Consider the following 17,388-nt stretch of genomic DNA (forward strand, 5'->3'; position numbering starts at 1 on the left):
TGAAAAACTAGAGCACGCTGTTATGCAGAGGTACTTGGGTGTGCTTGTGCATGAATCGCAAAATGTTAGGTTGCAGGTGCAGCAGGTTATTAAGAAGGCAAATGGAATGTTAGCCTTCATCGCTAGAGGAATTGAATTCAGGAGTAGGGAGGTAATGTTGCAACTGAATAGGGTACTAGTGAGACCGCACCTAGAGTACTGTGTCCAGTTCTGGTCTCCATATTTGACGAAGGATATACTGGCTTTGGAGATGGTCCAAAGTAGGTTTACTAGGTTGATCCCTGGGATGAAGGGGTTGACTTATGATGAAAGTTTAAATCATCAAGGATTGTATTCGCTCGAGTTCAGAAGAATGAGAGGAGATCTTATAGAAACATATAGGATTATGAAGGGTATGGATAGGATAGATGTAGGAAGGTTTTTGAACTGGCCGGGGAAACTAAAACCAGAGGACACAGTCTCAAGATTCGGGGGAGTAGATTTAGGACAGAGATGAGGAAAAATACTTTTTCCCAGAGAGCAGTGAATGTTTGGAATTCTCTAACCAGCGAAGTGGTTGAGGCTGCTTCATTAAACATATTTAAAATTCGGTTAGATAAATTTTTACATGATAGAGGAATTAGGGGATATGGGGAGAAGGCAGGTAGGTGGAGTTAGGTCATAAATTAGATCAGCCATGATCTTATTGAATGGCAGAACAGGCTCGATGGGCCATTTTTGGTCTACACCTGTTCCTACTTACTATGTTCCTATCCTCCCTGCTGCTCTGATGGTCCTGTGGATTGACTCCAATCCATTTCTCCGCAAGGACCCGCTCATCCAGTATAGGTTGTACTTGCGTGAACTGTTCCAAGGTCCCTCGGCCTGACGGAGATTGCCGATTCTATCGCTTTTGCTGATTCCAAGCGATCTTAGGCCCTCTGTCCTGTCGGGTCAGTCTGATTTAATGTTTCTCGGTTTTTGTTTGATTTTTAGGAGCTCTGAATGGGAATATTTGATTATCCTCAGCAGAGCTGCTCGCAAAGAGTGGGTGCTGTAAAGGGCCAGCCTGTCTCATTCCTTCATAAGAGATGTAATATTGCACTTTCTCGAGTTCCAACTTTTTGCTATTGATTTATAAAACTTTCATCTGACAAACACTAACTCATACAGTCCTTTTACAGTATGGGAGGACAGTCAGTGTGGGGAAAATTTAACCCACCAATTGCCAGAATTTGCTTTGCTACAGATGCCTCTGTCTTTCTGCAAATTAGCTTCTCTAAATTTCCCTTCCTTTCACATGAAAGTGGTCATCCCGTTCTCATTCCTCGTCTCCAACCAACCACAAAGCCTCAGCAGTCAAGCCCATGACTCTATCCTGACTGAGAACAGCTGGGACATTTTCCTTGTCTTGCAATGTACCCAACCCTCGTGCTTACCCCCTCTCCACTGAAACAATGGAACCCAAAGCATTCAGCTGCCAGTCCTGCTCCTCTTGGTGGGACGCAGAACATTGAGCTGCCAGTCCTGCCCCTCTTGGAGGGACCCAGAACATTTTGTGTGTGTGTGTGTGTGTGTGTGTGTGTGTGTGTGTGTGTGTGTGTGTGTGTGTGTGTGTGTGTGTGTGTGTGTGTGTGTGTGTGTGTGTGTGTGTGTGTATACGCATGTGCAGGTTTTGTTTTACAGTGAAAAGTATATACAGATTATATCCAGAACATTTGTACAAAGCACAACATTGACATCAAATGGAAGGAACTTGACAAAATTATCTCACTGATAGAACACGTCCCTGATATAAAAGTACATCTTCCAATTTGCCCCGAGATAGTTGGGGTTGTGTGTGGGTGTTGGGGTGTGTGTGTGTGGAGTTGTGTTGGATTGGGGGTGTGTTTGGGGGCTGCATGTGGGGAATTGGAGGGAATGTGTGAGGGGATGTGTGTGAGGTGTGTGGGTGGGATTGTGTGGTGGTTGTGTGTGGGGTATATGTACGTGGTTGCTTGAGGGTGTATGTGTGTGGGCGTGTGTAAGAAGGGGTGTGAGGGAGGGTGTGTGGGAGGGTGTGGGAGTGAGTTTGTGTGTGTGTGTATGGGGGAGGGTATGGGAGTGGGTGTGTGTGCGTGGGGGAATTTCCTTCTTTACATTTTCCATAAGTGAACAAATATATACAGAACATTTGTATAAAGCACAATATCGACATCAAATGGAAGGAACTCAACAAAATGATCTCACTGATAGAACATGTCCCTGATATAAAAGCACATCTTCCAATTTGGCCTGAAATAGTTGGGGGGACCTTTCCTGAACGGTTTTCAGAACCTTTCGTTCTAAAACCCGACTTCCAGACCCGTATTATATTCGTCCAGGAACAAAGTCCACTTTTAATTTGAGAATCCGGTTCGGAGTCGAGATTAAGGGGAAAGAGTGGAAATAGTTTGTATTGGAGTGTGTGTGTGTGTGTGTGTGTGTGTGTGTGTGTGTGTGTGTGTGTGTGTGTGTGTGTGTGTGTGTGTGTGTGTGTGTGTGTGTGTGTGTGTGTGGGAGGCTTTGTGGGATGTGTATGGGGGTGGGTGTGTGGGGTGTGTGTGTGGGAGGGGTGTGTGTGTTTGTGGTGTGTGTGTGTTGGGTGTGTGTGTGAGGGATGTGTGAGGTGTGTGGGGATTGTGTGTGGGGGGACTTGTGTGTGTGTGGGTGTTTGTGTGTGTGGATTTGTGTGTGGGGGATTTGTGTGTGTGGGGTTATTTGTGTGTGTGTCGGGTTTGTGTGAGTGGGGGTCGGTGTGTGTGTATGGTTTGAGTGTGTGGGGGGCTTGTGTGTGGGGTGCTTTGCGTGTGGTGAGAGGGTGTGTCATTGTGGGGGTGTGTGTCGGGGCTTGTATGTGTGGAGTGTGTGTTTGGGAGTTGTGTATGTTTGGGGCATGTGTGTGGGGGAGGTGTTTGCAGGGTGTGAGTGATGTGTGATTGTGGGGGGATGTGTTGGGGGTGTGTCTGGAGTGTGTATGTGTGTTGCAGTTTTTTTCGGGGGTAAGTGTTTTTCAGTTATTTTTTATTGTTGGTTAAGGGTTTTTAAAGTTAATTATGAAAGATTAGGTGTCATTATGTCAGTTGTAATGAATAGTTTACATTTTGCAACTTTGAATTGTTAAGGGTGGAAATGTGTTATCGATTCTATGAAGAAGCTAAATATTGTAGTTTTGCAATAAACTGATAGAAAGAGAACATATGAAATTGAAAAGAGATTGGGTCGGACATGTAATTTCATCTTTATTGAACTCTCAAGCTAGAGGGGTAGGGATATGAGTTCATCAAAAATACCTGTGCCTGTGGATTCTTTATTGCTGATGCTGGAAGAGGGCTGATTGTTAACTGGCAGATTTTTTCTGAAAGTTGGACTTTAATGGATGTTTATGCACCAAATGAAGATGATCAGACATTTATTTCAGAGACATTTTTAAATTTGCATCAGTCAAATGGAATGTATTGGTCAGAGGAAATTTTCACTGTTGTTTGGATCCTTTGTTGGACAAATCTTCAAGAATTGTTCAAAGAATTAAAATGGCGAAGACTCTTTGAGATGATGAAAGATTTAAATTTGGAAAAGGAAATTGAAGGCTTGGAGAAAAAAAAAATTACGAAACAATTGTACAGATAATTTTATCTAAAGTGAAATTACGTGATAATAATTTACAAACATATAAATATGAGAAAATAATTTTACGGTCTAAACAACATTATTATGAATTGGGAGAAAGTGCAGATAAAGGTGAAAAAGGCTCTATTTCTGATATGCATAGGTTGTTGCCGGAGAAAATGGAAAAAGTAGATATTTATAAAGTTAAAGAGAAATGGGAAAAGAGTTAAATATTGTTTTGACATGGGAGGAATTGTCAAAAATATGTGTTGACAGTGTAACAAAGTTAATTATAGTGTGGTCAAATGTAATTTTTTGCATCAATTATATTTAACCCCTGAGAAACTGAATAGATATGGATTCAGTTTAACAGATTTATGTTTTAGATGTAAAGAGCGGAAAGGTACTTTTGTACATTGAGTTTGGTCATGTAAGGAAATTAAGCATTTTTGGGTGGAAATTATAAAATGTTTGAGGGATTTGTTAAAAATGGATATTCGATTGGATCCAAACATGTGTTTGTTGGGTTATGTTATTGTTCCATTTGTTGATTCAGAAATGGCTAAACCATATTTGGCTTTTTTAAGATTAGGGTTAGCAGTAGCAGTAGCGAGATATGTATAGCTGTCACATGGAAGAATGATGTCCAACTAAACTTGCGAAAATGGCATAATGAATTGCAGTCTTGTGTATATTTAGAATAATTAACATATAATGTGAGAAATAATTGCTCTTTTTTTATTGATATGTGAGGTTTATATTTGGAACACAGGACTATAGAAATTAAATAATTGTATGGTTGGCACACCAATCAGGGAGTATTTGATACATTTTTTGTAAGGTTTTGAGGGAGGGTTTTTTCTTTTTTTGTATTAGTAAGGGGGAGGGGTTGTATTTTATAGTTACTTTATATGTATTTGATTTTCTTTATATAATTTGAAAATATCAAATAAAATTTTCAAAAAAAGAGTGTGTATGTGTGTGTGGGGCATTTGTGTGTTGGGGGTTGTGTGTGGGGACTGTGGGAGGAGCCGTCGCTGATCTCTGAGTCCTCCCCACTGCCGCCGCTGATCCCCGACCCCTCCCCATCGCTGCCTGACCAATTGATTCCTCCAGTCGCTCGAGATTCCAGCCGGCTTCTCTGAGCTGACAGGGTGTCATGGTTGACATAGTGTTAGGGCAATGCCTTTACACGGCCAGTGGTCAGGACTGCACATGAGTTTGAATTCTGGGCTGTCTGTCAGAAATCTTTCATCCTCGTTGCTATCAAGTGGCTTCTGAGTCCAATCTTGCCTTTGAAAATTCTTCTGCATTCAGGACGGTTCGTTCCAGATGGCAGATCAGGCTTGGGTTGGTACGGCCTCTCCTCCCATCTTCTTCTATTTCTGCACATCTGCTGGCTTCAAAGGTTGCTGTTCCCTCTCAGATGATGGTTTGCCAGACCTTCCTGTCCATAGTTTGTCCTCCCTTTGACACATCTTGTTTTTCATTCTGCAGGGTATCTAGCCACCCTCCTCACCAGGCAAGCCTAGTGGGGGAGCAGGTTTAATCGCCGACCACTCGACCATGCGACTGGGTTACATGGTACCAGTGGCACTCAGGCAAGTGACCTGAAACAGATCCTTGTTTACTCTTCACTTCACGTAAAAAGGCTCCCACATACTGTTGCTGACCATGAGTGTGGCCAACATGCCTTTGTTGAAGAGTCTCAGGATCCATATGCACTTTTCAGTTCATCTAACACTAGAAGGGGCGGCTCATAGTTGTTTCCTTGATGCAGAGTTGAAGGGTTTCCTGAGGGTGATGAATGACGTGTTGAAAGGTTGGAGCTGTTCACTATATTTTTCTTGGAGTTGTCTAATTTTTAGATGTTGGCACAAATCTTGCTTGAACTTTGTTGAGATCCTCCAGGACTGGATGTAGAAATATCTGAACATGTTGATTGTATTTCCAAGTGTCGCTGCCTTATTGACTGTTGGTCCTGCTACCAACTTGACTTCCAGCACAAGTTGTTGTCCTCCCTTCTGCACTTTACGAATCTACAAGCAGCGTAAACAAAAGTCATTCAAGGGAAGAGATGAACGTAATTTTAAACAAGATCACGCGAAGTCTTTAGCACAAAATGATTTGCACTTTTTGATAGAGAATCTGAGACAATAGAAATCCTTTAATTCCCTCTTCCTATATCCCTCCCCCTTCCTCGAGAACTCTCCCTCCCTCTCCTCGCCCTCTCCTTCACCCCACCCTCTCCTGCACCCTCCACCGCCCCCACCCCTCCCCCTCCCCCGAGTGAGGTGCTGGATTTTGGGGGGGGTTAAATGCAAGAGGAAAGTATAGCATTGATGGAGAGAAGGATTTTGAGTTGAATGCTCATAGCTCCCTGAAAGAGACAAGACAGTGGAGAGGATGGTAAAGAAACATCCAGCCTGCTGGATGTCGTAATTTGGGGCACTGAATGTAAAAATTGGTGAGTCAAATTGCAGCTGTCTAAACTTTTGGGTCAGCCCCATTTGGAATATTACATAGTGTTCTGGTCTCTGAATTTCAGGAAGGATGTCAAAGCATTGTTGAGGGTTCAGAAGAGGTCACCAGGAAGTTGCCTAGATTGAAGAGGTTTGGATTGAATTGTTTTTGCTGAGGGAAGTATATAAAATTGCAAATAATATCTTTGGACGACTGTTGACATGCATGCTTGAGAGGTGGCTTCAGATAGTGGTTTTATGGATGAAAGGATGGGAAATACTATATTCCTTGACGAATCAGTGTTGGACTCATTAATTTTAAAAAAATCGAGATTTGGAAGTAGACGCAACAATGTCTAAATTTGCATCAAATAGTGCAGATTTTGCCAAAATGGATGAGAGCCTGTTCGTGCTGGCGGAGGGATCAGTAAGTTCTGAGTCACAAAGGGGATAAGTGTTAAAAAATGATCAAAGGGAAAGATGTTTTTACTCTGAGATTCAAAGTTTGAATTCACGCCTGTGAACCGACTTTCAGGATCAAATTTGAGGGATAATGAGGGATATATTTACATGGTCAAAGTGTAGAATTAATGGCCATCCATGTACAGAGCAGGCATGGTACAATGGGCCAAATGGCCTTCTTCTCTGCTGTGTCTATTCTGTGATTCAGTTAGGGGAGATATTCCACAGTATAATGGTGATGGTGAAAGCTACACTATTCGATCTCATTTCAATTTCCAGAACAGCAACTTGGAATCATGGTCAAAACACTTCAGTCCGTGAGTCAAATGTTCTTCCTTTGATGAATGGGAACAACAGTCTTGTATTTCCAAACTACGGTTACTAGGGGAGATGGGGTCCTATCGGGTGACATAATGGCACAACCAGTAGTGTGCCACTCTCTCAGTGATCCACATTCGTTCCCATTCTCCAGTCCTTCTCATCTTCAAAGACATGCCTATGCTGGATGGAAGGGGATTAGATTGCTGTATATTACCCTGATGTTGGTGGCAGGTTTGCGATTGGGGTGAGTTAGAACATACATAGACTGTAGAACACTACAGCATAGTTCAGGGCCCTACAGCCCTTGATGTTGTGCAGACCCAAACATTCCTTCCTAAAACAAAGTACAAAACCCTTCCTACCACATCACCCTCTATTTAAATGTTCCCAATGTTTCAGCTTCCACCACCATCTCCGGCAAGTTGTTTTAGGAAACCCACAACTCTCTGTGTAAAAAAAACCACCCCGATATGTAACATAAACTCCCCTCCCTTAACTTTGTACATATAATCTCTGATGTTTGCTGGCTGTCCACCCGATCTGTGCCTCTCATAATCTTCTAGACCTCTATCAAGTCTCCTCTAATCCTACATTCCAAAGAGAAAAGTCCCAGCTCTGCGAATCTTGCCTCATAAGACTTGTTTCCCAATCCAGGCAGCATCCTGGTCAATCTCCTCTGCCCCCTCTCCATTGCTTCCACATCCTTCCTATAATGTGGTGACCAGAACTGAACCTAATACACTAAGTGAGTCATGCCAAAGATTTGTAGAGTTGCAACATGACCTCTCTACTCCTGAATTCAAACCCCTTATTAAGGAATCTCAGCACACCATAGGCCTTCTTAACTCTCCTATCAAACTGTGGGGCAACCTTGAGAGATGTGTAGATTTGCAACCCAAGGTTCCTCTGTTCATCCACACTCTTAAGTAACCGACCATTAACTCTGGACTAAGCCTTCTGGTTTGTCCTTCTAAAATGCATCAACTCTCACTTATCTGGATTGAAATCCATCTGCCACTTTTCTGCCTAACTCTGCATCCCATCTTTATCATTTTGTAACCTTCAACAGCCTTCATCTCCATCCATAACTCCTCCAATCCAACCTCCGTCTCATCCGAAAACTTACTGATCTATCCATCCGCCTCTTCGTGCAGGTCATTTATGAAAATCACAAAGAACAGGGGTTCCCAGAACAGATCCCTGCGGCCCCTCCACCAGTCCCCAACCTCCAGGCAGAATCCTTTCCTTCCACTATTACTGTCTGGTCTTCTCACATTTCAGCTTTTATTTCATGCAGGTAATTTTCCACTCATCCCATGACTCATGACTTTCTGCAGGTATCTCTCGTGGCCGACCTTCTAAAATCCTTGCTAAAATCCACGTCCACCACATCTAGCACCCTACCCTCATTAATTTCTTTTGTGACCTCCTCAAAAGACTCAGTTAGATTTATGAGACCAAGCTTGCCTTCACAAAGACATGATGACTATCCTTGTGTAGACTATATTTCTCTAGATGTTCATTGATCCCATCCTTAAGAATCCCTTTCATTAGTTCACACACCAATAACATAAGACTCACCGGTCTAAAATTCCCAGGATTCTCCCTACTACCTTTTTTAAACAAGGGGACTACATTTACCATTCTCCAATCCACCCGAGTCACGCTGCCATCTCCCCCACCCATCCAAGTCGTGCTGCCGTCTTTCTCTTGTCACCCACCCATTGAGCTGCCGTCTCTCTCCCAGCTCGCCCGCCAGAGTCACGCTGACATCTCTCTCCCCCCACCCGCCCAAGTCACGCTGCCATCTCTCTCTCCCCCTTCCCACACAAGTCACTCTATCATCTATCTCTATCTTTCTCTCTCCACAGTACAAGCACCAGGAAAAAAAATGCTGGATTTTGGAGCTTTCTGGATTTTAGATGTCTGGAGAAAGGAATGTTTACCTCTGTTCCCTCCTGTGGACCTCATCCCTACTCTTATCGATGTCATTGTTCCACGACATCCAGTTGCTTGCCCTCCCTTCCAGAATGCTGTGATCTTGATCTGAATCGTCCCTGACCCTGGCACCTGGGAGATAACATTCCATCTGGGAGCCTCTATCTTATTTACAGAACTTCCTATCCACTTGTCTAACCAACAAGTCCCCAATCACCATTGCTCTCTTCCTCTTCCCACTCCTCCCTTCTGAGCCAGGGGTGCCAACCACTGTGCCGGAGAAATGGCCACCTCGACTTGTCCCTGGCAGGTCGTTATCACACTCCCCCCACTTTCTACATGATCTAAAACAGAATACTTGTTGAGGGGTACAGCCACAGGGTGCTTTGAAAGGAAAGGGTTATGGGGCTAGTGGGGCAATAGAGCTGGGGTATTTTGATAGCAAGCATTGAATTGATGGGCCAATTTGTCACAAACAGATTTCTCTGTTTCCCCCTTCCCCTCATCACCAGCCATCTGTCCACCATTCATCGTCACATGATCAAAATAACCAACAGGGAGACAGAACTGGCCATGGGCCAGCCAATAGAAAGCACAAATGCTCAGCACAGATACAGTACCCCGTGGGGACATTACAAGACCAACACAAGTGCTTGATATTACAGATGAAGCATTTTGTTAAAGAGTCAAACTTGATATGCAGTGGCCAATGAGCCATTAAGCTGAGTTGGCTTAAGCCCAGTGGCCGGGAAGGAGGGTGAGCCAGCAGGTGATGGGACGTCGAGCGCCCAGGCAGGAGCAGAATCTTTCAAACCCAAAAAGTTGAATCCACACCTCAAAGTTTATCGACGCCTTTTCGACCCCCTATGATTTTTCAACCCCTTGGATCTTCCCATTGACCCACCCACTCCCCACCCCACCCCCACCAGGGGTCAATATTGATTACTTAGGAGACCCCTAATATGTTATTTAACATAACTTAATGTCACTTTATTCGATTCAGCATAGAGTGGAACAGGGAGTCAAGGTTACAGGGGCTTTACTAAAGCTCAGCCTGGATTGGTAGTTAATTCGCCACAGTTGACATGGTGTTGCAGTCATGCTCCAATCTTCGATTATGCCTGGATGCAGCAAGCATGGATAATTGCTGTTGATTTGCCACAACCTACTTTTTATACACTTGTGGATTCATAAAACTATGTAGCAGCTTTTATCTTTTTCAAACTTCTAACATGCAAGGGAAAGCTTTAATAGTAATAACCCATTTGCTTGTTTCAGATGGTGAAGTGAAACACCATTCACATGATTCTGTGCATTTCTAAATGGCACAATGGGGAAGTAGTGAAATAAAATTGCATGAGTGGTTGCAATTGCTTTGGATGAGATCTTAAACCACATCCTATCTGGTTTGTTAAAGAACATACAAGATTCTATCATACAATAAATTCTGTTCTTTACCAGGCCTTGGGCCTAGTCAGTTCGAGCAGCAAGTCGGAGGAGGCGGCAACCAGAGTTCGGGCAGTAATCGGAGGAGGAGCGAGGTGAGAGTGACGGGTTAAATTGGTCAAGGGCCAATAAAGGGAGGGTAAGGCAAAGGAGCGGCTAGCAAGGAGTGATCCAGTGAGGGAGTGGCCTGGTGAACGAATGGGGCTTCGAGGCTTTGGCTCGAGAGGCTGAGGTCGAGAAGAGACTGGGGTCGAGCATCTCTGGATTAAGGTAAGACTGTATATTTGCCACATATTATCTTTTTGTTATTTTCTCTTTCTAAGGTGAGGGGAAGAGAGAAGGGATGAGTGTGAGAGCAGTTTTCTCTGCTCAGTGTCAGATGTGGGGGGGTCCTGGAGTCTTATAGCCTCCCAGACATCCACGATTACACTAGGTGTACTGAGCTGTAGCATCTCAGGGATTGTGTTAAGGAACTCGCTCTGGTCAGGGAGAGTGAGGCCGTCATAGATAGGAGCTATAGCCAGGTGGTCTTAGCAGGGCCACAGGAGGAGGATCAGTGGGTTACAGTTAGGAGAGGGAAAAGGGAAGAGACAGATACAGGAGCGGGCCCCTGCGACTGAAGCCCTCAACAATTGGTACTCCTCCTTGAGTATCGTTGTGGGGGCATTCAGGCTGGGGAAGGAATCAGTGGCTGTATCTCTGGCACAAGGTCAGCCTCCGTTGCCCAAAAGGGTAGGGAAAGAAAGAGGAGGGTGATAGTTATAGGGGATTCAATGGTCAGGAGGACAGATAGGGGATGCTGTGGATACCATTAAAGAAACAGGATGGTAGTTTGTCTCCCTGGTGCCAGAGTCTGGGATGTAACTTCTCGTGTCATTGGAGAACAAGTTGGATAGGTGCATGGATGTCAAGGGACTGGTCAGGGAGTGGGAAAGTAGGACTAGAGGAGCTCACTGAAATAGGTGCAGACTAGAGGGGCCGAGATGGCCTGTATTCGGACTGTAATTGTCCCGGTCAATATTTATCTTGCAATCAACATTATAAGTGCCAGGTAAAAGTAAACCTTTGAGGTCTTCCTCTTGGACATTTTTCTGTTCCAACTTCCTCTTCTCCTCTGATGCTCCCTGATGCAAACGCTGAAATCTCTGTTCAATGGTAGCTAAAAGGAACACAAGGTTCAGTAACACATACATTTAAAAGTGTCTTCAAAGATTTACCACAAGGTTCCAGTGTTTTCATCAAAACAAACACATTTTTTGTTTTGGAGAAAGGCGAACTGTGGGTTTAGTAATATTTAAAGCAACGCAGAACAGAAGATGACGAGGGAAAAGTAGGAGAAAAAGGGTGGTCAAGGAATGAAAAAAGTTTGGAGGGAATCAACGTGAAATAGCAGATGAGTGAAATGAGGAACAGTGAAAAGGAAGGGACATTTGCAAAAGGAGTTGGAGAGAAAGAGAAGGACAGTCGTGCAACTCTTTGTTGAAAACATGTTGACTTCAAGGCCTTTTACTCATCGGGAGGAGCAGGTGAAGTGGGATGCACCACTCGAGCAAACATTTCATTCAATAAATACACATTTTGCAATACTATTGAGATTCTGGCATACGAGTCTGAACTACTCACAACAATTCAGTGGAGAAAGTTCTATTGAACTTTCTTAAATACTGTATTTTATTCAAACATTTATTTGAATGTACACAGTTCTTTAGTCAATGATCATTCCATTTATTTTAGAGTTTTCAGAGCAGTTTATGAAATGATATGCTATTTAGGACGTGCTTGGTAAAGATGATTCAACATTCGAAATCCAATCAATTGCAAGAAATATTTTAGAATGGTTCAAAGAGGTTGGTGGATCCCAACTGGTAATTTGCATATATTGAAAATGTCTAATTTGCCAGCAGGAAGTATCACTTTTATCTGTTGTAATTAGAGAACCACCTTTTGAACTAAGCAGCAAATGTTGAAATGGTACCTGTGGTCTTTCGAAGCTGAAGTACATTTGGAACAACGTCATTGCTCAAGGACAGCAGGCACTTTGCTGCTTCCTGTAACTTTTCAAGAGCATCTTCATGTTCAGAAATTTCTTCATGAAGGACCTGTGATTTCATAATGACACAATGACTCATCCACAATAAAACTGAGATTTCTTTCTGTAGATCTTAGATTCGCCGAGGCCTTGGTTAATTTCGATATTGTCTTGGTGTCAAGGAGATAACAGCCTGTCAAGACGATTCTCTAAAATTATCATAAATACCAACAACTCTCTGGCCTGCTTTGGGGAGAGGAGGCGAACATTTTCAAGGACCCAATAACCACAGGATATTGGGATTTTCTCAAACAACCAGATCAAACATTTTATTGATCTTTACTCATTAATGCTTCTACGTTTTTAATATGCCTGATGTTTGTGTATTTTCTGATGCTGTTGAGCTCATCATCTTTATCTCATCTACATCTCTTGGCTGGCCCTGAAATCCCCTTGCAAACCATCAGGATCACAAGAAAATGTTTAAAAATGTTACGATAGCTGGCATACATGGAGTATTTGAAGCTTAGATTCACATCACCATTGGTAAAAATAATGCTGAAGTATTCATTTGGCTTTTCACCACTAATGGACACAGATTTGACTGCAGAAGGTTATTCTGCATTATTGTTTTTCTGCCCATCTACCTTTACTCCGGGTGTCCCCTCTCCCCAATCCGTCATCCTTCATTGGCAAATATGTGTTCTCCCTCAGCAATCCAACCCGATGTCAACTCCTATTTCCACTTGAGCACTTAATGGCCCACAACTTTTCTCCATGACCATCAATCCCAAGCCATTTACTGCAATAAATGGTCCGCCTTTTCTCTGACTGCATGAGCAGAATTGCTCTCCACATCAATAAAGCCAAACGGGAACTACTGATTTGTCTTTCTGATGCATATTCCAATTCCTTAAACATCAACTCCTGTGATCATGATGCCATTAGTTTCATTCAGGATGGAGAAGGATAGGTCTGGGCCTCGGGTTTAGATTCTAAATTGGAGAAAGGCCAATATTGAGGAAATGAGGAAGGGTCGAGTAGATGTGGTCTGCGAAAAGTATGTGCGAGGTCAGTGGAAGACCTATAAAGGTGACATTTGGAGGGTAGAGACACTGCATGTTCCTGTCAAGATGAAAGGCAAGATTAGCAGGCTTAGGAATCTGGTTTGGATGAAGAGAGCTGTGCAGCAAGGTACAGACATCAGAGAGCAAATGAGGTGCTTGAAGAGGATAGAAAATGCAAGAAAAAACCTCAAGCAAGAAACCAGGAAGGCTATCTGGATGATAATGTGGTAAATTGGGTCAGCAAGTTTGCAGATGACACTAAGATAGGAGGTGTTGTGGACAGCGAAGAAGGTATTCAAAGCTTCAGAGGGATCTGGACCAGCTCGGAAAATGGGCTGAAAAATGGAAGATAGAATTTAATGCAGATGAGAGTGAGGTGTTGCATTTTGGAAGGAGAAGTCAAGCAAGGACATACAGGGTAAACAGTAGGCACCGAGGAGTACGATAGAACAGAGGGATCTCGGAATACAGATACCTAATTCTCTGAAAGTCGTGTCACATGTGGACAGGGTTGAAAAGAGAGCCTTTGCAACATTGACATTGATAAATCAAAGTAGAAAGTACAAGAGACATTGGTGAGACCAAATTCCGATTATTGTGTGCAGATTTGGTCGCCTAACTGCAGGAAGGATGGCAATTGTGCAGAGATTGACTTGGATGTTGCCTGGACTTCAGGAGCAGAGTTGCAGGAAAAGGTTAAACTGGTTATGATTTTATTCCCTGGAGTGTAGAATGAGGGAAGATTTGAGAGAGATATTTAAAATGATGTGGGGGTTAGACAGAGTAAATATGGCCAGGCTTATTCCACTGAGAGCAGGTGAAATACAAACCAGAGGACATGGGGTAAGGGTGACGGGGATACATTTAGGGGGAACATGAGGGAGAACGTCTTCACACAGAAGTGGTGGGAGTGTGGAACAAGCTGTCAGCTAAAGTGGTGACAGTGGGCTCAATTTTAAATTTGAAAAGAATTTGGACCAGTACAAGGATGGGAAAGGTATGGAGGGCTATGGACTGGGTGCACGTCAGTGTGGCTAGGCAGAAAAGTGTTCAGAACAGACTAGAAGGGCCAAAGGGGCCTGTTCCTGTTATGTAATATTGTAAGGTTCTAGAGTTCGAATACTTCTTTGAAATAAATCAATCTCTGCAACCTTGCAAACTAATCTTACCCCCAAATGAGCTTCAAATCACACTTTCCTCCCACCTCCCTTCACCTGTTCCTGAACCCGCCCCCATCTATGGTGTTATCGTCTCTGCACCTGATGATTCCATTAATCATTTGCTGACTTTCCTTGCTCTGCTATGATAATCCTGGAGGTAATCCAAAATTCTGCCACAATATCCTTCATCACCAGACCCCCATTAAACATGGATACAGGCAACATGGGGAAACCCAAAATGAAAATATACACACAATGACTGCAGAACTGCTTGGCTTTTTGCTTCAGTTTCCAATATCCCCCCCCCCCCCCCCCCCACCATCTGGAAGCAAATTGGCTGTTGGTTCTTCATCATGCTCTCATTAAAAGGTGTTCAAGGTGGAATGCAGGCAGCTCAACTTTCGAGTTCAGGTGTCAAACTTACAAACCTCCCATGTGGCCTTAACCCCTGTTATTAGATGTGCACATTAACATTATTTCAAAGCATTCATGTTTCTACTCGTAAATTAGAATAAGCAACATTACACGGTAATTGATGAAATAACCTACGAACGGCAATTAGTTAACCCGAAGGGCCGGGCAACTTGTGAACCAAGTTGACGTAGAGCAATTTGTGAACCAAACAGACGTCGGGCAACTCGTGACCAGACGGCAAGGCAACTCGTGAATCAAGCTGTCGTGGGGAAACTCGTAAACCAAGCTGACCTACGAACGGCAAGAAGATAGCCAGAATGGCCGGGCAACTCGTGAACCAAGTTGGCGTGGGGCAATTCATGAACCAAGCAGACGTCGGGCAACTCGTGAACCAGACGGACAGACAACTCATGAATCAATCTGTCGTGGGGCTACTCATAAACCAAGTTGACCTACGAACGGCAAGGAGATAGCCAGAAGGGCCGGCAACTCATGAACCAAGTTGACGTGGGGCAATTCGTGAACCAAGCAGACGTGGGGCAACTCGTGAATCAAGCTTTACTCGGGCAACTCGTAATCCAAGCTGACCTACGAACAGCCTTTAGTTAACAAGAAGTGCCAGGCAACTCGTGAATGAAGCTGTCGTGGGGAAACTAGTAAACCAAGCTGACCGACGAACGTGAATTAGTTAAGTAGAAGGGCCGGGCAACTCGTGAACAAAGTTGACATCGTGAACCAAGCAGACATCAGGAAAACTCGTGAACCAGATGGCCAGGCAACTAGTGAATGAAGCTGTCGTGGGGCTACTCAGAAACCAAGCTGACCTACGAACGGCAATTAGTTAAGCAGAAGGGCCGGGCAACTCGTGAACCAAGTTGACGTGGGGCAATTCCAGAACCAAGCAGATGTCAGGGAAACTCGTGAACCAGACGGCCAGGCAACTCGTGAATGAAGCTGTCGTGGGGTACTCGTAAACCAAGCTGACCTACGAACGGCAAGAAGATAGCGAGAAAGGCCGGGCAACTCGTGAACCAAGTAGACGTGGGGCAATTCGTGAACCAGACGGCCAGGCAACTCGTGAATCAACCTTTCGTGGGGCAACTCGTAAACCAAGCTGACCTACAAACAGCCATTAATAACCAGAAGTGCCAGGTAACTCGTGAATCAAGATGAACTACGAACGACAATTAGTTCAGCAGAAGGGCCGGGCAACTCGTGAACCAAGTGGACGTGGGGCAATTTGTGAACCAGACGGCCTGGCAACTCGTGAATCAATCTGTCGTGGGGCAACTAGTAAACCAAGCTGACCTAAGAATGACTAATTAGTTAAGCAGAATGGAAGGGTAACTCATGAACCAGGTTGACATGGGGAAATTCATGAACCAAGCAGACGTGAGCAACTCGGGAACCAGATGACCAGGCAACTCGTGAATGAAGCTGTTGTACGGCTACTCGTAAACCAAGCTGACCTACGAACGGCAAGAACATAGCCAGAAGGGCCCTGAGCTCGTGAATCAATCTGTCGTGGGGCAACTAGTAAACCATGCTGACCTACGAACGGCAAGAAGATAACCAGAAGGGCCGGGCAACTTGTAAACCAAGTTGACGTAGAGCAATTTGTGAACCAAGCAGACGTCGGGCAACTCATGACCAGACAGCAAGGCAACTCGTGAATCAAGGTGTCGTTGTGGAACTCGTAAACCAAGCTGAGCTACGAACGGCAAGAAGATAGCCAGAAGGGCCGTGCAACTCGTGAATCAAGTTGACGTGGGGCAATTCGTGAACCAGGCAGATGTCAGGCAACTCGTGAACCTGACAGCCTGGCAACTTAGGAATCAAGCAGACGTTGGGCAACTAGTGAACCAAGCTGACTGACGAGCGGCAATTAGATAACCAGAAGATCCGGGAAACTCGTGAATCAATCTGTCGTGGGGCAACTAGTAAACCAAGCTGACCGACGAACGTGAATTAGTTAAGCAGAAGGGCCGGGCAACTTGTGAACCAAGTTAACGTAGAGCAATTTGTGAACCAAGCAGACGTCGGGCAACTCGTGACCAGATGGCAAGGCAACTCGTGAATCAAGCTGTCGTGGGGCAACTCGTGAACCAAGCTGACCTACGAACGGCAAGAAGATAGCCAGAATGGCCGGGAAACTTGTGAACCAAGTTGGCGTGAGGCAATTCGTGAACCAAGCAGACGTGGGCCAACTCATGAACCTGACAGCCTGTCGATTCGTGAGTCAAGCTGTCATGGTGCAACTAGTAATCCAAGCTCACCGACGTATGGCCATTATTTAACCATTAGTGCTAGGCAACTCATGAATGAAGCTGTCATGGGGCAACTCGTAAACCAAGCTGACCTATGAAAGGCAAGAAGATAGCCAGAATGGCCGGGCAACTCGTGAACCAAGTTGACGTGGGGAAATTCGTGAACCAAGCAGACGTGGGCACCTCGTGAACCAGACGGCCAGGGAATTCGTGAAT

The 17,388-nt window shown here is 44.4% G+C and overlaps 1 protein-coding gene and 1 long non-coding RNA gene across 2 annotated transcripts in view; both read right to left on the bottom strand.

Moving 5' to 3' along the window:
* Nucleotides 1-17,388, bottom strand: part of LOC138750398 (uncharacterized) — a 270,860-nt gene that overhangs the window by 31,764 nt on the left and 221,708 nt on the right. The window lies entirely within an intron of this gene.
* Nucleotides 2,534-13,150, bottom strand: LOC138750394 (microtubule-actin cross-linking factor 1-like). The gene is made up of 3 exons (XM_069912456.1): nucleotides 12,211-13,150; nucleotides 11,299-11,394; nucleotides 2,534-5,645 (listed from the first exon to the last, which is right to left on the bottom strand). The coding sequence occupies exons 1-3, from the start codon at nucleotides 12,362-12,364 to the stop codon at nucleotides 5,638-5,640; spliced, it is 258 nt and encodes an 85-aa protein (XP_069768557.1). The 5' UTR covers nucleotides 12,365-13,150; the 3' UTR covers nucleotides 2,534-5,637.

This window comes from Narcine bancroftii, unplaced genomic scaffold, assembly GCF_036971445.1.
Source record: "Narcine bancroftii isolate sNarBan1 unplaced genomic scaffold, sNarBan1.hap1 Scaffold_134, whole genome shotgun sequence".
In the NCBI taxonomy this organism is placed as follows: Eukaryota; Metazoa; Chordata; class Chondrichthyes; order Torpediniformes; family Narcinidae; genus Narcine; species Narcine bancroftii.

Bases quoted from the DNA above. Each gene is read 5' to 3' on its own strand.
- LOC138750394 (XM_069912456.1), bottom strand. From the start codon at position 12,364: ATGAGTCATTGTGTCATTATGAAATCACAGGTCCTTCATGAAGAAATT. The intron at 11,395-12,210 runs GTACCATTTCAA...TGTTCCTTTTAG, and splicing joins TCAGCTTCGAAAGACCACAG to CTACCATTGAACAGAGATTT.